Below are 20,894 nucleotides of genomic sequence, written 5' to 3' on the forward strand. Positions count from 1 at the left end.
GGCACACTAACCCAACTGCAAGCACATTTTCTAGGTGTCATTCTTCATTTTCTCCCCTCAGTATTATCAAGGAAGATCTGGAACACCTCCACATCATCTACCCTCAACCCTTCCAGCTCAAACCCCTCCCTCCCCCAGTTCAGCCAAACAGAAAGGAATCTATAACGAAGGTGGAGCCAGTGAAATTCCTTTCAGAGTTCTTGCCTGGTTTGTGGAAACACAGGCCAGTACAAATTTTCGTGACTATATTAACATATGCAGCTATAAGCAAAAGGATGACCAGAGGGGTGAGGGCTCTACAGGGAAAAGCAGGTGCAGAGGCACTGACCCTTGGGGGTGTGAGCCGGAAGAGCTCCCACATGAGGTAGGGGGGCACCAACAGCCATTCAGGCGTGTGTCTCCAAGATCTGTAAGCTGTGTGTGAAATTATGAAATGAGTAGAAGGGTGCTTACTAGTCAAAGAGTGAGGGTAACACCAGTTATGGTGGGAGAATCTGCTCAAAGCAAGTTCCCTCTTCTTGCTGGGAAAAGAATGGTCCTTCCAGACTCTACATGGCTAGGTGCTACTCTGTCCTGTCTGAAGAGTCAGGTAAATAACACCGCTGTATCTCCGTTGAGTTTAACAAGATCTAGTCCTTCAAGAAAAGGATTCTTTTTAGTATATAAACATGTCATATTTTTATCTTATTAAAGTGATTTAGTCCCTGTTTGTATAAGACATGGTTTTCACACTCCATATACCTTCAATTCTCACTGAGTTTTCAAGTACTAAAAGAAGAGTCTAATTCCTTATTTAAGATTTAACTCCCCCAGTTATGGGTTTTCTTTGTATGTGGGTGTACATACACATACATGTACGCATACATATTCATATACACATAGATATTCATATACACATACATACACATGCATATCCCGAGAGTTGCTTAGGATATATATGGCATGAGGAAAGTGATCTGGCCATTAGTTGGAAGTCCATTACTAGTCACATTCATTATAAGTCATTTAAAAAGCTGACATACAGGGGTGCCTGGGTGGCTCAGTCAGTTAAGCATCCGATTCTTGATTTTGGCTCAGGTCATGATCACAGGGTCATGACATCGAGCTCCACAGTGGGCTCCGTGCTCAGCGGGGAGTCTGCTTGAGATTCTCTCTCTCCCTCTCTCTCTGCCCCTCCCCCTGCTCTCTCTCTGTCTCTAAAATAAATAAGTAAATCTTTAGAAAAAAAAGTTGACACACAAATATTCTTTGCCATCAGCTGAACTAGAGAATGCTATTGCAAATACAGAAATCAGACGGCTTAATTCCACTAGGAGGCCTGTAGTCAATAAATTAGTTTTCATAGGCTTTATATCTGCAAATTAAATGCTGCCTTCATATAAGTAAAGACAGGCTTTCATTTTAATATTAAACAAGTCTGCATTTTTACTTAATTTCTGGAATTATGGAAAATGTGATGGTGCTCACAAGCAACAAAAGAAAAGAGAGATAAACTGGACTATATCAAAATTAAAACCCTTTGTGCTACAAAAAAAAAAGAGTCGGACGCTTAACTGACTGAGCCACCCAAAACCCTTTGTGCTACAAATAATACCATTAAGAAAATGAAAAGACAATCAGCAGAATAGGAGAAAATATTTGCAAATCATACATCTGCTAGGGGGCGTATATTCAGAATACCTAAGGAATTTTTACAACTCAAGAATAAAAGGACAAATAACTCAAAAAGCAGGAAAAGGACTTGAATAGACATTTCTCCAAAGAAGATACACAAATGGCCAATAAGCACATGAAAAAATGCTTAGCATCTTAAGTCATCAGGGAAATGCAAATCAAAACCACAGTGAGATACTAGTTCATACCCGGTATGATGGCTGTAATAAAAAAGACAGACAAAAAGTTTTGGCAAGGATGTGGAAAAATTAGAACTCTCATATATTGCTGGTGGGGATGTAAAATGGTGCAGCTGCTTTGGCAAACAGCTTGGCAGTTCCTCAAAATGTTAAACACAGAGTTACCATTTGATTCAGCAGTTCCACTCCTAGGTATATACCCAAGAGAAACTAAACATATGTCCACAAAAAAACTTGTACATGAACATTCACAGCAGCCATAAGTTGGGCAACAACCAAATGTTCCTCAGCAGATGACTTGATAAACAAAATGTGGTATATATCCATTTTATACCACGTATAAAATTAACATTACTTTATTGGTGTACTTATTCCAATAATATCCAATGGAATATTATTCAGCCACAAAAAGGAATAAAGTACTGATACATAGAGGAACAACACAGATGAACTTTATTTTTTTATTTTTTTTTAAGATTTTATTTATTTATTTGACAGAGAGAGAGAGGGAGGGAGAGCACAAGCGGGGAGAGGGGCAGAAGCAGGCTCCCCGCTGAGCAGGGAGCCCGATGTAGGACTCGATCCCAGGGTCCTGGGATCATGAGCTGAGCTGAAGGCAGACGCTTAACTGACTGAGCCACCCAGGTGCCCCCAGAGATGAACTTTAAAAACATTATGCTAAGTGAAAGAGCCAGTTACAAAAGAACGTATGTTGTATGTTTTCATTCAAATGAAATGTAGAGAACAGGCAAATCTACAGAGAGACATAGCAGATTAGTGGTTGCCTAGGGTGGGGGTGACATGGGGATGGGTAAGGAGTGACTGCTAATGGGTATGGAGTTCTTTTCGGGGTGATGAAAATGTTTCATAACTAGATGTGATGATGGTTGCACAACTCTGTGAATATACTGAAAACCACTGAACTGTACACTTTAAATTGGTAAATTTTATGGTATGTGAATTATCTCTCAATAAAGATGTTTTTAAAAATGAAATGGTGCTTAAAAATCAGTCTAGAAGCCCCTCGAAAACATAACAATGTGAAATATATAAATTCTTAGAAAAGTAGTAGACCACCGGATTCAACCAATTTCTCCAGGTGCTCAAAAAAGTTGAAGTGAAAAAAAGAACTTCTCATTTCAGGCTGAGTAGACTATGCCACTTGACATTTTTATGCTCTCAGATTCTTCGGTGCCATGCATTTGACAATGTGATAAATAGACAATATTAATAAAATAAATAAACAAAATGCTTTTCAACCAATACTTCGCAATTATTCATTACATCTTTTCCATAACTTTGCTACCATGTCCACCTGTTCGCTTTAGGACTGAGTGAGGAGGTAGAACCACCAGGTGATACGTGCGATGGGGCCTCCCATGTTCTTTCCACCACTTAATTAGATAACTTGTAGGTTTGAAGGAGGCCAGTGTGAGCTGACATTCATAGAAAACTAAAACACCTACTTTCCATCCTTGTAGGTTATTACTGAAGCCATCCTGCTTATCAAGTTTGATAGACTACAATTTTCCAAAGGAGAAATCCTAAATAGAACAGTGAATAGTTATTGCCCTAAGAAATGGTTTAGCTAAAATCTCTTATTTATCTCCAGGAATTCTTTAGAATAGGACAGTCTCTGACATGGTCTTTGATTTGCTGGGGAGGGGGAGAGGAGGAGCTCTTTCCTCTCAAAAACAAAACAAAACAAAACAAAAGCCAATATCGCCCAGGAATAATCATGAAATTTAACACTGAAAAAAGCAGTATTAATCTGAGGCTCACAAGCAACACTATCTTGATTTATTAGGTACATGTGCCCTTCCAAAAAAAGGTTCCCAGATACCATATTTCATAATAAGTTAGAAAGAATCTCTACCGAAGAAATGCTCTTTTTAAAAAGTAAAATGCACATTTGATAGAGCATTGTCCTCTGTCAGCTTTAACCTAAGGTATTCTTCTCAGACGGACAAAACTTATTTCTTTAATTAACCATTTCCTCAGCACGGTGCTTTTCAAAACTTAGCTGTCAGGATCACATGAAGGGCTTGCAAAAACACAGACAGCTGGGCCTCCAACCTCAGAGTGTCAATGAGGTCCAGAGCAGAGCTCAAGAATTTGCATTTTGAACATTTCCCTATCCTCCCCCACCCATGCTGATTCTGCCAATCTGACGACCACACTTTGAGAAACCTTGCTTCAGCACCTACAGAGTTGAGAGGCTGGCTAGGCAAAGTCCTGGCTGGGCAGGTCTCCCCCAAGACTCTACCGGAAAAGAAAGGTAAAAGTCATCCAAAGGCCAAAACACATTTACATTCAATACTTAAATAACAGCAATTACCATAATCTGCTCCTCAAACTTTTGTGGTTCATACATATTGTTTATCTTCCTGGTTTCATGCCACCCCCATTCTTGCCCACCCGAGATGCGTTTCTGGTGGTTCTTCTCCCTCCCAGCCATCCTATATGACCGCAGCCATGTCTGCCCCAGATGCCCTTATCCCTAGTGACAGTACAGGTTTCCACTGGTGGATCCCAACTGCAGCTGAGGCAATCAACTGGAATTTGGAATTCCTCTTTTGAACAAGAGGCAAACTCAGAAGCTGCAAGAAATTGCCACTTTCCACCATGTGAGCTATGTAACAGAAAAGGTCCATCTGTACGTGCAGAGAAGCAGGGATGAGGTAGGGAGTGAGAGCTTCCTGGTTTCCACGTGGTCCTCCAGACCCTGGCTTCAGTGAAGTACTCACACTCTTCTACATCCCTGCCCTGGGGTTCCATAAGTTAGCCCCAAACCTGTACCTTCTATTAAATTCCCCTCGCTTGCCTAAACTGGCTGAAGAGGATTTATTGTGTACAACCCAAAGGGCCCTAAATAAAACTGTTAATAAAGTCAATTTTGGGGTCTCTTTCCTCTCTGTTTCAGTTCACTGCAGAGAATAACCTCACCTTAAACTTCATCCTACCCAAGTTTACCTGCTTCTAAATATTTCATAGCCATGGGGCGCCTGGCTGGCTCAGTTGGTGGAGCATGTGACTCTTGATTTCGGGATCGTGAGTTCGAGCCCCACATTGGGGATAGACATTACTTTAAAAGAAAAAATATTATATATATAATATTTATTATGTAATTATTATATATATATATTTCACAGCTGAAGCCCTATCTTACTCAGGAGATTCCCTGAACCCTAAACATCTCTATGTATTTCAAATCCATGCCTGCTTGGATTTTTCTACATGAGGCAATTATAACTTATATTTCTTTCCAAGACTAGACTGGGATAAATGAATATAAATCAGAAATGAACAGAAATCCACTTGGTTTTGTTCCTTGTGCACAGAAATAAGAAAACCTATAGAGGTGTCTCAAATTGAGATCTAATATGAAGTTTTATTTACCATGTTAGATATACTTAAGTGCTTAATTTTTCATTAATGTTTCTGAAATAACTTCAGCTTTTATTTTTGTGGAATTCACATGTTTAAAATGGTATTCTTAACCCGCTACTTCTAGGTTCAACCACCTACATGGTACATTTTATGTATTCATTCCCATGCAAACATGTGGCTTCCCAAAAGGAGAAGGGGCATTTCTTTATCTGTGTGTCTACCTACTCCTCTTACAGTACAACAGAGACAAAACAGATCAAGTTTTGTGTCACCTTCAGCATTGCATCACGTCTGTGATAACACATCTGTTCCAGAAGTTGGTGAGGTCACTCGACGTTGCAAAACCAGGGTTTCACAGTGACAGGATTCTCTTCGTCTGTCTAATGTTACAGATCCTCTGTACTGAACTTCAGGATTTTGGCCTCCTTGAATCAAGGCTTCTGGGAATTATCTTTGGCAACTCTGCGCTTCAGCAAAAAAGTCTGATTGTTTTGGCTGCCTTGTGTCACATAACAACAGGTAGTCACAGACATCCAGCAGTTTCCTCAGAGTGGGTTGCTTTCTTTATGGTAATCAATTTACTTGGCCCAGCTGTCAGGCACTTGACTTCCCAATTAACAACTGGAAGTAGAATTTGAGCCACAGGAAGGAAGAAAACTCAGATTTTCCCAAACACACAGTTAATGAAAAACTTAGCCTAGCCTCTACCTCATCTGTGTTTTTCCCATAAAATGTAAATGTCAATTTGGAAAACAATATACCTACAGATGTTTCTCCACCCGGGAAGTTTCACATGATGTTTGACTGGGCCCTGTGCCCAACACCCATCATTAAGGAGTTACCATAAATTAATTTAAAACTGGAAACGAAGCAGCCAAAATTGTTGACCAGTTTCCTCTTATTAATTCAGTGAAAAGACTAAGAGGGTAGCCTACACTACAGATCAAAGCTTCTAATCTCAAGGAAAGAAACAACAAAGAAGAAAAATCCTTTTATTCCACATCTTAGCTATTCCTTTGGTCAAAACTGGAAGAAGAAACAAAATGTGTGATAATGCATGGGGCATACTTTTCTCACTCACCCAACTCTTCCTGGCCAAAAGGATTTTCCTCAATGTGGCAGAAGACTATACATGGAAATTAGCAAGGCAGGAAGCAATAGGGACTCGTGTTCATGAGAACGCCCACAGCCAGGCTTTGGGGTATCAGCTCAGGTGAACCTAAGGCATCCCTGACTAACCTGCATGGCTGCTTTGGGAGATGAATTACCCCTCTTGTCTACAGAGGGACAGGAACTATCATGGAAAGGGGGACTTGAAGACACCGACAAGTTCTTTACGTGGATGTCTTTCAGGACATTAATACTGAAATTGCTAAATTGCAGCTTGAGGAAAGAGAGCATAGGAAGTTTTTCCCTCACATCCTTCTTCCAAGAGCACTGATCCATCCATGATTAGAAACTCTAATATCTACTGTAAACCCAATAAAGGGTGAGTCCCCTTTACCTTGGGGCTTAGGAATGAGAAGACACTTTTTTTTTAAGTCATATGTTTATTTCTAGGACTAACTTGGAAACTTCTTCACAGTTTACCTGACCATAGTCTGCTAGAATGTAGACGTATGGAGTTCGAAGTGCAAAACGTTTACTGAATGGATTCCATTGCCCTGGACTACTTCCGACTAGACCATGCGAATCTAGAGGAGAGGGGCTGGGATGCTATTTCTTCGACCAAAGTCTCTCACACAAAGAATGTTGGGGGATTTTTTTCAAGGCAAAAAAAATTAGTTATCCTAGTCTTTCAAACAAGTGTTCATTCCATACTAGGAAGCAGGGTAGATGCCCTTTGGAAATATGACTATGTCATCCAATCAACTGTCTTTGACCCCCACAGCACATAAACTCAACAAAAGTCAACATAAACATTTAGAAGGACCATTGCTGTCCACAAGTATCATTAAATGTGCATGGCTGTATGGCCATATTCTATTTGAGGGATCTCATTATTATCTAGGAAATGCTTTCATATTTCAGTGTCCAAAATCATATCACCTAGAAGGATCAGGAGAAAATGTTTTCCTTAAAGAAAATCTTCCCTGAAATCTCATTTTTGCATATTATCTTCTGGTGCCACCCCATCTCTCTCTGCTCACAATACTGGTTGCCCAGCAAACTCTGAAACAGAAATAGCATACACTGGGATCCTACCGACCAGAGTCACTGTTGGAAGAGGGTCATTGCAATGTGAAAGCCTGTGCTATGGAAGAAGAATCAGAGAGCTGTGTGACCCCTTTGAATTGACTGGAAAAACAACAGACATATTACTCTACGTCACTGAGACCTTTTGACACAGGAAGGAGGGCTTAAATATAAGAAAATATGTTGGACTGAACATCATATTTTTAAACTTTCAGCTTTCAGCAATCAGCACAGTCCTGCTAGGCCTCCCATCTGCTAAAGAGAAGCTGTTCTAATACTGCAAAGTTTAGAAAAATGGGGCTATAATAAGGATGTCATAACTGTACTCTGCTTTATCTATCACAAATCATGTTCCTCTGAAGTTCCAGTGTGTTCTAAATTAACATCAAAGGAAAGAATTCTTAACCCCACCAACTGGCAAATACAGGAATTTCAACTGTTCTGATACAATGGCTCTAAGTAAATCGCTATTAATTTCTTACTTTCCAACTTACTGGTCAACCAGAAGCACAGTCAGAATTGCTGAGGAAATTATAGGGAAGGAGCATCCCTAATGCATCTCTTGCTTTCATCTTCCAAGCACAGGGAGTTACAAACTGAAAACAGCTTTTGATTCATATTAGCATTTTGAATATAGTTTCTAAAAAATTACCTTTTAACTGAGGCTGGGATATGACTTGGTAAGTATATTATTATTGATACGACTTTTCTTCCCATGCTCTAAAAGTCATACTCTTGAATTTAAAAGACACTAAATTTTTACCTGTTCTGAAGGGGCAGATGGGAGACTGGAAAAGAACCCAAAATATATGAATTTTAAATTAAAATCAATTTTCCTATCTCTGACAGGCAGATTACATTTAAATACTACTAAAAAATTATTCATTCATCTTAAGAACTTAGATTAATTATTGTAATTGTCCACTATGAAATTTTCTCTTTGTAGAATCTCTTATTGCTACTCTATTGCTAATTACTACAAGCGCCATCTCAACTGTTTATTAAGTTAAGAAAAATATTTTTAATGGTTCTTAAAGAATACAGCATAAATACACACAAAAAGAAAGGTCCTCTATTAAGAAAGAATAGATATTTTGATCAATTAGCAGAAGTGCTTTGAATGTCGTTAGAATGCACTTAAGATTATGACCTGCATCATCTTAGAAAGCAGCAGTGTTTTCCAACAATTCCCAGGAAAGGAAGGCTGCATTTAACAAGACAGATACACAGACAACATCTGCAAACAAACTCGTACACACAACGCAGGAATGCAAGCCAAGCCATCCAATCATTCCTGAATTTGCCTCAATAATGTGATATTGCTACCATGAGCCTAATTATAACCCATGCAGGAAGCAGCCCAGTTGGCTGCAAATGAAATGATCAGAACGTGAATATTTTAGAATAAATCAAGTACCTGATAGTTTCATGAGAAGTTCAGACGCTGCTTTGACAGACATATCCCGCCTTAGCACATTCCCCTTCCCTTCCTGGGGCTTAAGGGTGTCCTCAGAGATGCTCGGGGCTGGCACTTCCGATTCCGGGCTGAACACATAGCTGGACCGAGGCAAAGTGGCACTTAAGGCCTCCTCTTCCTTGGGCTCCTCTTTCACTTTAAAATTAAGATTCATGGGCTCCTTCTGATTTGCAGCTGTCAAAAGAAGAAAGGCATTATATATATATATATACACATACAAAAGGCCACTCCCCCTCTTAGCTGCCCCCGGACTTAATGAAATATGGAATGCACCATCACACTGCGCTGACAGCAGGAGGGACCACAACCCAATCAAAACAGGCTGGAACCTGGGCAGAAAAAAATACAATACACTCCATGAGCATGCGGCTCTGAAGAATGTGGGCTTCTGAATCTTTGGAAGCTCGTATTTTAAGAAGTGCTGCCTCTACAAAGTGGACATTTTTCTCTCTGGTTTCCCTAAGTATCTTCTTTCCTTTATATGCTGTGGCCTCCCTGACCTATGAGGCTTCTCCCCACTTAATCCTATTATAAAATAATGCTTTCTGGCAATTATTCTGCCATAAAATACTCAATATAAACATGAGTCAGAGGCAATACCCAAAGCAAAAACCTGGGGTGGGGTGGTAAGGTGAGGAAGAATTTGCCAGAGAGAAGCTCAGGCTAGAGATATCCCACTTTGACTAGAGATATCCTACTTTGCCTTATTGTGAACTGACATTCCTGACCCACAAACACTGGGGCATGCACTTGGAACTATTTTTCCAGTCATGGTAAATAAACCCATATCTGTAGCTCAAGTCATCTCTGAGACCATGATGGGCATTTTTTTTTTTTAAGATTTTCTTTTTAAGTCATCTCCACACCCAACGTGGGGCTCGAACTCACAACCTTGAGATCCAGAGTAGCACGCGCCACCAACTGAGCCAGGCAGGCGCCCCTCACGAGGGGGCATTTTTTTTTTTTTTAAGAAAATCTTTTATTTTGAAATAATTTTAGATTTACAGAAAAGTTGCAAAGATGGCTCAAGGAGTTCCCATATATTCTTCGCCCAGCGTTCTCGGATGTTCACATCTTACATAAGCATGGTGCGTTTGTCAGAACTAAGAAATTCACATTGCTATGAGCTAAACTCCAGATTTTACTCAGATTTCACCAGTTTTTCCACTAATGTCCTTTTTCCATTTTTAGCATGGTTGGTTGGTGTGGAGTATGTGGTCAGGGCAGAGCTAACTGGCCTATTATGGGATGGCTTCTGTGGCTTGGCTACACCATAGCAGGCCTTCACCCACTGAGCTACACACTCCCTGGGAAAGACCATGAAGGAGGACAAGTATCCTCTGCCACCACTGGCCACTTTCCCAGGCAGCTTGCCCCCCTTTAATGGGCCATGCAGTAAGAACTTTAGGTTGGTTATATTAGATGTCTTTTGAGAAAGAAGATCTCATCCTAATACAGAGTTCTTAGGAACACTCATGAGAGTGAACCCGAAGCCCATTCCTGCTTAACAAATAAGAAGATGAAAATAAATCTCCAAAGTAAGCACTTCTAACTCGCTGCCCACCACCTACCCCAGCCTGTACCCAAGCACAAAGTCCTTTCTCCCTCGGGCCCTCTACAGGTGTACATTCTGGAATCACAAGTTCACACAGACCAGCATATTTAGAAACTGGACTCTGGAGGGCTAAGGTGACATTTGGAAGTTTTACCACCAGAAAGATGCAGAGCGGGGACTAGAACTAGATCCACGAGCTGCCCGCCCTGTGCCTCCACCTTACCTACCTCCACCACACCATTCCTCCACTTCTGGTCCCTTTGCTATAACAACACTTGAATGTAAACTTGACCTTCAAGTGGCACCTTCTCAATGAAGTCTATCCTGACCATCCTGTTCAGAACTGCAATCCCCACCCCATGGTGCTCCCAATCTCTCTTACCTTACTCTTATCTTCCTTTTTTTCCAAAAAACTTACCACCTGGTAACTTCTGGTTAAGGACTGAATTGTGCCCACCCCCACCAATTCTTATGTTGAAACTCTAACCCACAACGCGGCTGTATTTGGAGATAGGGAGGTAATTACAGTTGAATGAGGCCATGAGGGTGGGGCCCTAATCCAGTATGATGGATGTCCTATAAGAGATACCAGGGATGCATGCACACAGAAGAAAGATCGTGGGAGGACCCAGCAAGAAGGTGGCCATCTTTAAACCAAAAAGAGAAGCCTCAGGAGAAACCAATCCTGCCAACACCTTGATCAGACTTCCAGCCTCCAGAACTGTGAAAAGTAAGTTTCTTTCATTCAAGCCACCAAGTCTTTGCTATTTTGCCATGGCAGCCCAAGCAGACTAGTTACATACCATATAATTTTCTTATTTATTATGTTAACCATTATGATCTTTGTTTTAACACTGATGTACCTTGAGTGCCTAGAACAGTGCCTGGCACATTACAGGCGCTCAATATATATCTGTGGAATGAATAAAATATGTTGTCTACAAATTAGTGACATCTGATGGTGCTTTACTATCACCCGTGGGAAACAAAAACTATGAATCCCAAAATATTCCACCAAAGGCAATCAGAAGTGTATTTCCTGGATCTGATCCTTAGACTGGGAATAAGACCTGGAGATAAGAGCTTTGCTATCTACACCACAGCACTTACTGAGGTGTCTGTGATAATCATTCACTTGGACTGTGCCATTACTAAAAGAGTAGTAAATTTCAGAAAAGTGCTTAAAATCTGGCCCTTCAGGGTGCCCGGCCAGCTCAGTCGGTACAACATGCGACTATTGATCTCAGGGTCATGAGTTCGAGCCCCACGTTGGGCGCAGAGATTACTTTAAAAAAAATTAAAAATAAATGAAATAAAATAAAATTTGGCCCTTTGGGGACAGTGCCATCAGAATTTGAACCAAAGAGAATAATGATGGTCTCTAGAGCAATCATCGTGTAATTCTGACCTCAGCAAGGAAGGTAGATCCTAAGAGGACTTTGTTTATTTAGCACACTTCTCCCCTTTCAACCATTTCCTGGAGGTGGTGGGGGTGCGGGGGGGTGGGGTGGGGTGTTGCCGGCCACCTCCTAAAGCTTCTCTCGACCCTATGCCGCCTTTCTTCCAGAACCCTTTATAAAACCCTCTTCCAAAAGCATCCTAGTTAGTCACAACAGAATAATTAAGTGGTGTGTTTTCTGTTAAGCCTGAAACTTTGATTCTTTGGGAGGGAATAATAGAAAGTTATGTACTTTTTAAAATGCTTCTGTATCTTTTATTTTAAAACTTTTTAAAATTCTAAGGTGAGGCTAGGAAAGAGATAACCTATTGAAGCCCTAGAAGCAAATCCCAGTTTCTAGAGAGAGCAACCTTAAGCCGATGCTCTCTGAAGATATAAGTAGCTTCTAGAAGTATTCGTCACAATAAATGTTACATAAGATTTGAGAAAAAAATTTAGCATTGTTAGTACAACCAGACTTAACAGAACTTCAATAAGACACTTAAAAAAACAAGAGGCAAGCTAGCAAGCTAGCAAGCTAGCATGTTGCTGGATTATAAATTTGCAGGCATTTCATACCTGGTTTTCATTCTGACAATGTCAAGAATGACATAAAACTACTAATGTGCTGGGGAAATGTAAATATAGCTAATAACAGATCACAAAAAAACCTGTGGGAAACACTCGTTTGCCCAAGTTTTAATTTCCGAAACACTCTGGGTCTAAATACCAGAAATATTTATACTAAAAACAGTGCATAAAGCCTATATTTTAAGATAAATATGACTGAATAATTGTCATAGTTTTTGTTATCTTACGTTTGCCTTTTTATCTTACTTTTAAAAAACCCATTCTCTTTCTACAGAAAAAGGTGGAATTAAAGATGTTTTCTTTTTTCTTTGGGGAAACTGCTAAGAAAAAAGGAACCAATTACAATGCACAGCCTAGTCTTTACTTCATTCTTACTAACACAAAGATCTGTGCACATACGGAGTTCCATTTGTAAGAGACTTTCCCAGCCCTTACCTTGACTTCTGTTTATGTATCTTTCAAGTTTCCAGATACTCCACTTTTAACGCAAGGAGGAAACCCCACTAATCAAGAGGCCCCTTCTCTGTTTGTTTCAAACATTTTAGGACCTGAGCCACTTTGATTATAAATTATGTATATCTGTAAGTTCACATACTCAATGGAGCTGGGCTGCCATTTAAAGGAAACAAATCAGCTTTTTGAGGATTTATACAGGATGCAAGATAAAGGCTTGTATGGGAAACAAATGCGAAAGCCACTGGGAAAGCCACTGGGATAAAATGATTCCAAGTTTCCAATTCTAAATATGAGGAAGGATTAATTAATTGCTAAAAAAAAAAAAGCCCTCTTTAGAGCGAAGTGTCATCAGTCCATGCTGAGATCCCTTTTAAGTACCCCCTCCCCCCAGGACTATTCTATAAACGTCCTTAAAAATAATGCACACACCTAGCATTTGCATAGTTAACATAGATCCTTCCATAGATCACAGGAGATAGGTATTACTACTATCTTCATTTTATGAGTGAGGGAACTAAGGTCCCAAGAGGTTAAAAGACCAACCCCTCCCCAGTCACACAGACTTCAGGGTTTCTGGCTGAAAATGCACCCAGCCTCTCTCCTTTCTCTCCAAGAGCCTTTGAGAGGGATGCTACCCTAAGCAGTTGGACTATGGGCTTTGGAAATAAGTGATATGGAGTGAACTAGCCTTTGTTAGTGAGAAAGGGAAAGGTGGGACATAACCTGGAGGTAAGGGGCAGAAACGTCCCTTTTCTGTAGGAAGGAGTTTTGTGAAGATCTGACTAAAAAGGTGAAAGAGGAAGAAGGGGCCGCACCGTGGCTGTTCTGCTCTGTTCCGTCCGTTCCCTCTGGTAAAGGAAGATGACACTTTCCTGACATTTAATAAAACAGAGACCTCTTTCAGCTCAGAATCTAGCAATTTTGTGAATGCTGAAATGCTACATGAAAAAGGTAGGCCACTAAGAATGTTATTTCCTACCTCACCCTAAAGCAGAGCCAAAGACTCTTGGACCTGGAAGGGGCCACAGATGGGTGGTTCTCAAACAGTGTTTCCAAAAATCCTAGGATAAGCTTCCCGGGTCCCAACAAATGTTTTGTTTCAAATTTAAGTTTTTAAGATAATTTAAGGCAATCGAAATTTAATTTAAAAATATGTACCCTCATGTGTGCTCTAATGGAGACCACTAACGTTTACTTGGGTTGACAAGTTAATTCAGTTGGTTTCACCTGTAATGCAGTTCCTCCTGTTATCACAGGAGTGCTAGAATTCTAGTAATATGTCATTAATAAGGAGGTGGTTGGCTATTCACTGATCTTTCAAAAAATTTAGGCCTGTGCACGTGTGTCCATGTACAACTATACAGTTGTGGTCCTACCAGACTCGACGTGCATGCCTTAAATCAGGCTTTCTCAACCTCAGCACCACTGACATTCTGGGCAGGATAATTGGCCTTGGAGGACTGTCCTGTGCATCGTAGGATGTTTAGCAGCATCCCTGGGCTCGCCCCACTAGCTGCCAACAGCACTGCCCCATCATGAAAACAAAAATTCTCTCTAGACACTGCCAGCGGTGTCCTAGGCACACCTGTGGTTGAGAACCACTACCTTCCATTAAATGTCAGGGTGGGTTCAAGTGGATCTGCTTTGGTGAAGCTTCTCATCATGGCGGACAGACCGGCAGACAGATGCAGATATATAGTTCTGTCTGGGTCTATCATTTATAAAGCACTTAACAGGGGCCAGGAAGTATGCTAAGTGTTAATTTGTTTGAATTAATTTATTTGATCCTCACAACAACCCTACTCTTACCCCCATTTTGCAGTTGAGGAATCTGAGACTAGAGAGAGTAAATAAATCTCCAAATACCAGTTAATGGAGCAATACTGAAGTAGTTACTATAGGATGACGGGGGGCTTTACTGCATATTGCTCGTTTTGTGTGCTTCTGATCGTATGACAAGGAATGAGGGCAGTTGCTAAATGTTGTCAACTTTGAAGCAAAAACTTTTCATTATTGTGCTCTTCTTTCGAGCGGCTGAATAAATTTAATTAAAGGCATCTTGAGATTACAAGGTGAATTGTTACAAATCTACTCTTCTTTGCTACAACATCCCCGTATAAATGGTATTTCTGGAAACTGCAATCGGCAAAATAAATTTAGAAATATACTAGAGGCTGATGCTGCTATATACGACCTCCCCCCATCATAACGCTAATCCCATGTTTTGTGCTTATCAAACAGCAACTTTGCTCTGATTGCTGGATTTTTTGAATAAATAAATACAATAAACGTGAACTTAAAAAACAAAGTTCCATTAAAATTACACATTTTATGTGTTTTATATATTGAGTCGGCACTTAAGATTTTGTTTGGAAAAATGAGTTTATCGTTTAAAAAAACGAAGGGAAAACCATTATTGTTTTTACTTCTCTCATTTCACGATAAGTAAACACAGGCTCAGAGAATGATATGACCTGTTTAAAATCACACAGCTCATTGATGATGGAGCTGGAATCGGAGCTCAACTCCCCATATGACAAAATAACTATGCAAGTTCCCTTGTAAGTCTATGTAAATATGTATGATCTGGCAGGATCGGGGGTTATCTGATAACCTGATGCACTTTAGGTGAGAAAAAACATAAATCGCCTTCTAAATTATAAGGAAAGCCAAGATGTAATTAAATAATAGTTAATTAGAGTAGAGCATTGCTTTTAGATGTTAAGCATATTATATTCAAATAGAATGTTTAAAACATTAGCTAAATAATTTTTAAATCTTGCTCTCTAATAAGGTACACTACTTAATTTGCCTTAAGTAGTTTATAATTAGTGTTTGGTGAAGTTTGAACCATCTCCTATTTCTCATTAATCCCCACCTGGGCTAATCCTTGGCCACATTTCAGTATCAATGTCCTCCAATCGGGACCACACAGGTCCCCGAAGACAGCTACCATCACACTATACACAGTGACAAAGGGAAAACAAAACAGGGCAGGGTCAAGGGTAATAACAATGAGCGGTGTCTCCAGAATTGTAAAATAAATAAATAAGGCTTTCCTCCGTGAACTAAACTAGCAAAATCAACACATAATGAGCAAAAGTCACTATCTGCAGCAATCCGCTTAACAGACAGGATATCTCCCTTGTCAAAAGCAGGAAGGACAAGTCCTGGAAAACCAATCAAGTCATAAGTAAATGCGAAAGAAAGCTGTATTTTAAATTCATTCTATTAACACGTACGAATGAAATGTATGAACAGCAGTGAAGTGATTTGTATGTATGAACAGCATGAAGTGATTTGAGACTAGAAAAAAGAAAACCTAAAGATTGGATAATGTATTTCCGACACTTTTCAGGGAAGTTGGTGACCATCTGCCCCAAATGACATCTCCTCTTGATTGTTACACTTGTCATTTTAAATTACCATGCCGACATTCTGGTTTATACATCAGTTTTTAAATGATTTTTGTCATTGTGGAACACCCAGAGAGCCTGAAGAACTCTTGAGCTGTGGTAGGCTATAAAATGGCTGTAACAGGGGTCGCCTGGCTGGCTCAGTCGGTAGAGCATGCGACTCTTGATCTTGGGGTTGTGAGTTCAAGCCCCATATTGGGCATAGAGCTTACTTAAAAAAAAAAAAAAGCCATAACAATTCCCCTCCCTGAAGCCCCACCCCTTTGTAATGTGACTTCCCAGCTCCTCCCATCAAGAGGTGGAGTACATTTTCCCACTCCCTGAATCTTGGCTGGAGTTGTGGCTTGCTTTGGTCCATAGAGGGTGGTGGAAATGATGTTGGGCCAGTTCTCAGTCTAGCCTCCAGAGGCCTTGTGCGCTTCTGCTCTCTCCTTTGGAACCCTGCCGGGCTGTCATGTGAACGAGCCTGGGCTAGCCCACTGAAGATGAGAGACCATGGAGAACAGGGAGAAGCCATCCCTAGCTGAGGCTATCCTAGACCAGTCTGCCCCTAGCCCATGTCGAAACGGATTTGAGATTTATGCCTGGAGAGACCCAAAGAAGCACCCTATGCTTCTTGGCCCAAAATGCCAGTCCACAAATTCATAAGCTCAATCAATGGCTATTATTTTGACCTGCTAAACTGTGGAGTGGTTTGTTACTTAACTAACAGTGTGACAGACACCAGTTTCTAGACTAGGCCCTCCAAGCTGAGGGCTTGGAACATGGGACATGAGAAGACATCAAGGGACTCTGCCATCAAGGCACCCTTTGAACAGCCTGCTTACTTTCCACAGACCACCACTCTGCTTCATCTTCTTTCTTATAGCACTAAGGAGCTGCTTGCAAATTTTAAGTGAAGCAATATCACAACCTCAGAAAACCGGACTTCCAGAATATGACTAACGGCTTATCTTTTTTATAATCCATCGTGGAATGCACTGTAGATGGTAAAGATAAAGATGTTACAAAAGAAACATTATCTGCCCCCCCCCCCCCCCCGCCATACACACCATAGCAACCTGAAATAGCTCAAGAGACCTGACTAATCATATACAAGCAATAGAATGAACTATGCAATAATACAACCACCCAGCCTGGGTGATAAAGACTCTAAATATCACTGGAATTCACAGGGGGTGAGAGGGTTGTCAGTAAAGACCAGAATAACAGGAAAAGGTTTTACTGAAGAAGTGGGAACCAAAATATTCTTCGAAGGATGACCAGCATTTGCATAGGCCAAACAGTAGGAGAGGGTATCACAGGAATGGGCCCCAACATTGCTAGAAATTCCCTACAAAGATACAAAACCACTTCTGGGTCACAGGAGCCTTAAAACAGTTCATTTAGTTTTAAGAACATTATTACTCTTTTTTGAAAAGTTCTGATTTCCCATTTTACCTAACAAGAGGAAGCTGCATGGAACTCCACAGTTCAAATGACCAGACCCCTGGAACAACATGAGTGAAGGCAAAGAAACAGCGATGAGAGGGTGTAGGTTTGAGCTGGTGAAGACGGTCAATATTTTTCTGGAGAGCAGTGAGGATACGGTTCCTCTGGAGAAAGGAGCCAGGCAGGGGCAGAGCCTGATACAAGAGGTATCAAGAAGAGTCCGTTAGAATGCGTTGGAGGGCCTGGAGGGGGACGCTGGGGTGGAGAAGGCACCAGGGAGGGAGCTAAAGAGGCAAGCTGTCTAGGTGTGAGCTGATGGCCAGGAGAGGCTGCATCGGAGGGCTGGATTATAGATATATTTTCAAGACACAAAAAATTTAACCAGATTAGTGACCGAATTAGCATGCATTAGAAATGATGCCATGGTTTGAAGCCAAGGAAAATAAACAGTGAAGCAGACGGAGGTCAAAAGACAGTTCGCTCAACTGAGAAAAAAAAATTAAGTAATCGCTAATTAAGTGGTCATGAGCCAAGGCTGCGCAGCTCGGCAGAGAGGAATCTGCTCTCTCCCTTGCAGCTAAAACCTTTGAAGCCTCAACTTCCTCATCTGTAAAATAGGTTTAATATTAGTGACCCCTTAGGGCTTTTAAGAGGGTTAAATGAGAAATTACATGAAGCTGTGGGCACAGCGCCCAGCTTGCTATAGACACATCTGATTAGTAAGTGGTAAGAGTAGTAACAAACAGCAATAAGGAGAAGAAAATATACTAATGAGGGAAGGAAGGAAATGACCTGCATTCAGGTTGGCAGAAACATAGACTCTGATAAATCTTCCCAGGGATCTGTCAAGATAAAAAATTATTCTCAGCGCAATTCTAGAACGAGGTATACTCTATCCAACACAGCGAGGAAAAAAGATCTGAATTCCAGTCATGACCTTTTTACAGCTAATCTCGTTGAGTCTTGGTCTTTGTCTACATGCTTGTCATGAGGCAATGTATTTGGAAATATGCCATACGCTGTAAAGCCCTACGGAACTATTAGTTGGCCTTACTGTTATTACTATTTGCGCTAAGTAATTCCTGAAAAGCCTAAAAGAATTAATGCAACTTTCAATGGTGTCTAACATACAGCATTCAGAGAAAGGCTCCATGCTGGGGACTCTTAACTCCGCACCAGCACACCAGGGCAAAGAACAGAGCCAAGTTCAGTCGCGCTGCCTCCTTATCTTGTGATCTGGGGTACAGGCAGCCTGGGGGAGGAGGGAATGTTGGAACCAGGCCCCCTGGATTAGAATCCCAGTTCCGCCACTTACTAGCAGCACAAACTTGGGCAAGTCTCTTAACCCCTGTTTCTCGGTTTTCATCTGTAAACTGGGAATCCTAATACTATGTACCTATATAGAGTTGTTATGAAGTTCAAGTGAGTTAGGTGACACAGAGTAAGCACTATATCCATATGAGTGATTGTTAAGGAAAAATAATCAACAATGAGTAGATGTCACCAAGTGTCCCCAGAAGTTTCAGTACAGGGGTGTACACCCCCAGGCCCCATTGTCCTGCTCCTTTTGTGACTCAGATCAGTCCTTGTCTCAGGGAGTAGCAAGTCATTGAAAAACAGGAGTCACACTCTCCCTCTCCTGTGAATCGCCACTGGGGTCAATAAAATCCAGGATTTCAAAAGGGCATTCAGGCTTGCCTGCATGGATAAGGCCCTAAATGCTGCTTCCAATACCAGGAATTCCAGTCACGTGATCAGTGCGTGCCCATCATGAGAAAAGCAGGGCAGGGTTAAAAAGACGGGCACGTGGCTGGTTCAGTCAGTGGAGTGTGCGACTCTTGATCTTGGGGTGGTAAGTTCGAGGCCCATGTTGGGTGTAGAGATTACTTAAAAAAATAAAATAAAATGTTTAAAAAAAAAGTAAAAATAAAATAAAATAGAAGGGCCAACTGAAGGCGTAAAGGAAGGTTGTTAAAAATAAAACCACTGGGGACGGCACATTTAGGGAAGGGAAGTGGGAGCCCCTGGCTACTGGTATGGGAGTCTTACAGCATGACTGGCTGGCATTTACTTACAAGAAGGCTCATGTGGAAATATGTTGTACTGAAAGCCAATCAGAGCCCCAGCCCCCAGGCAATAAGGGCTACCTGGTTTACAGCGCATCTTATCCCTCCTTCTCCAGCGGCCAAACAAAGGCTTCACCGGATAGGGCAGCTGCCATTTACAGACTAACTATATTTGTAACTGCAGATGCAGAAAACTGTGTGAAATAGATGGAAGCAGAAGAACAAAGGCCCACAGGGAACTGCAAGACAGCACACAAACACGGTCCCCAACTCACCTGTCTTGGTCCAAGAAAGCCACTGCTACGTTACGGCAGAGCTCCTAATAAATCAGAAACGGTTCGGCCTGTACCCATTTGTAAGTCACTGCTTTAAAAATGCCATCTCTTCTAGTTAAAATTATTTTGGACTTCATTTTACAAAATTAATATAATGTGGGAGACAGTATGAAATTTTTTTTTTTTTTGCCAGCTTCCATATTAAAAATAGTTGAAATGACTTGTATCTTTTATTTTGGAAAACCAGGGACAAAAAGATATTCCCAGCCTACAACGGCGCCAACTTTCTGTCAACTGCTTGGTTACAATGTGGAGAGTTAGAATTAAATTTTCTATCTTGAAAAGTGTAGCTTTGAGGAAGAGAGATGATGTAAAGGCCGTTGCAAGCAACTTTTAGTCAGGCATCTGATGATGACACTCCCAGCCCCTTGATGCTCTAGATGAGTCTTGAGACTTTCTGGTTCTAACGGGAGAACACACTAAGATGCTTCTTCTAATTCTCCTGTCATGAGGCCCCACAAGGAAAAACAAGGGGCTCAGTGGCCATAACTCAACCAGGCCTCTTATTCATGTCAACCTTGACCTATGGTGAATGCCTCAGACTCATCTCACACCACCCACTAGGCCCCTTTTCATGGTCTGAAATAGAAAGTGAGGAAGGAGAGCTGTACTGAAAAAACAAAAACAAAACCCAAAAACACCACAACACCACAGCTGTACTGAAAAAACTGTATCAGGTACCAAGTGCGT

General features: G+C 41.0%; 1 protein-coding gene across 6 annotated transcripts in view; it reads right to left on the reverse strand.

The window, feature by feature from the left end:
- The window catches only part of ZNF827 (zinc finger protein 827), a 165,361-nt gene that overhangs the window by 94,327 nt on the left and 50,140 nt on the right, over positions 1 to 20,894 (reverse strand). For all 6 annotated transcript variants that reach the window (XM_032412937.1, XM_032412938.1, XM_032412936.1 and 3 more), the window contains one exon: positions 8,857 to 9,090. In XM_032412937.1, the coding sequence (XP_032268828.1) occupies positions 8,857 to 9,090 (234 nt within the window). The remainder of the gene's footprint in view (positions 1 to 8,856; positions 9,091 to 20,894) is intronic.

Source organism: Phoca vitulina, unplaced genomic scaffold, assembly GCF_004348235.1.
Source record: "Phoca vitulina isolate PV1807 unplaced genomic scaffold, GSC_HSeal_1.0 scaffold14, whole genome shotgun sequence".
NCBI classification, from domain to species: Eukaryota; Metazoa; Chordata; class Mammalia; order Carnivora; family Phocidae; genus Phoca; species Phoca vitulina.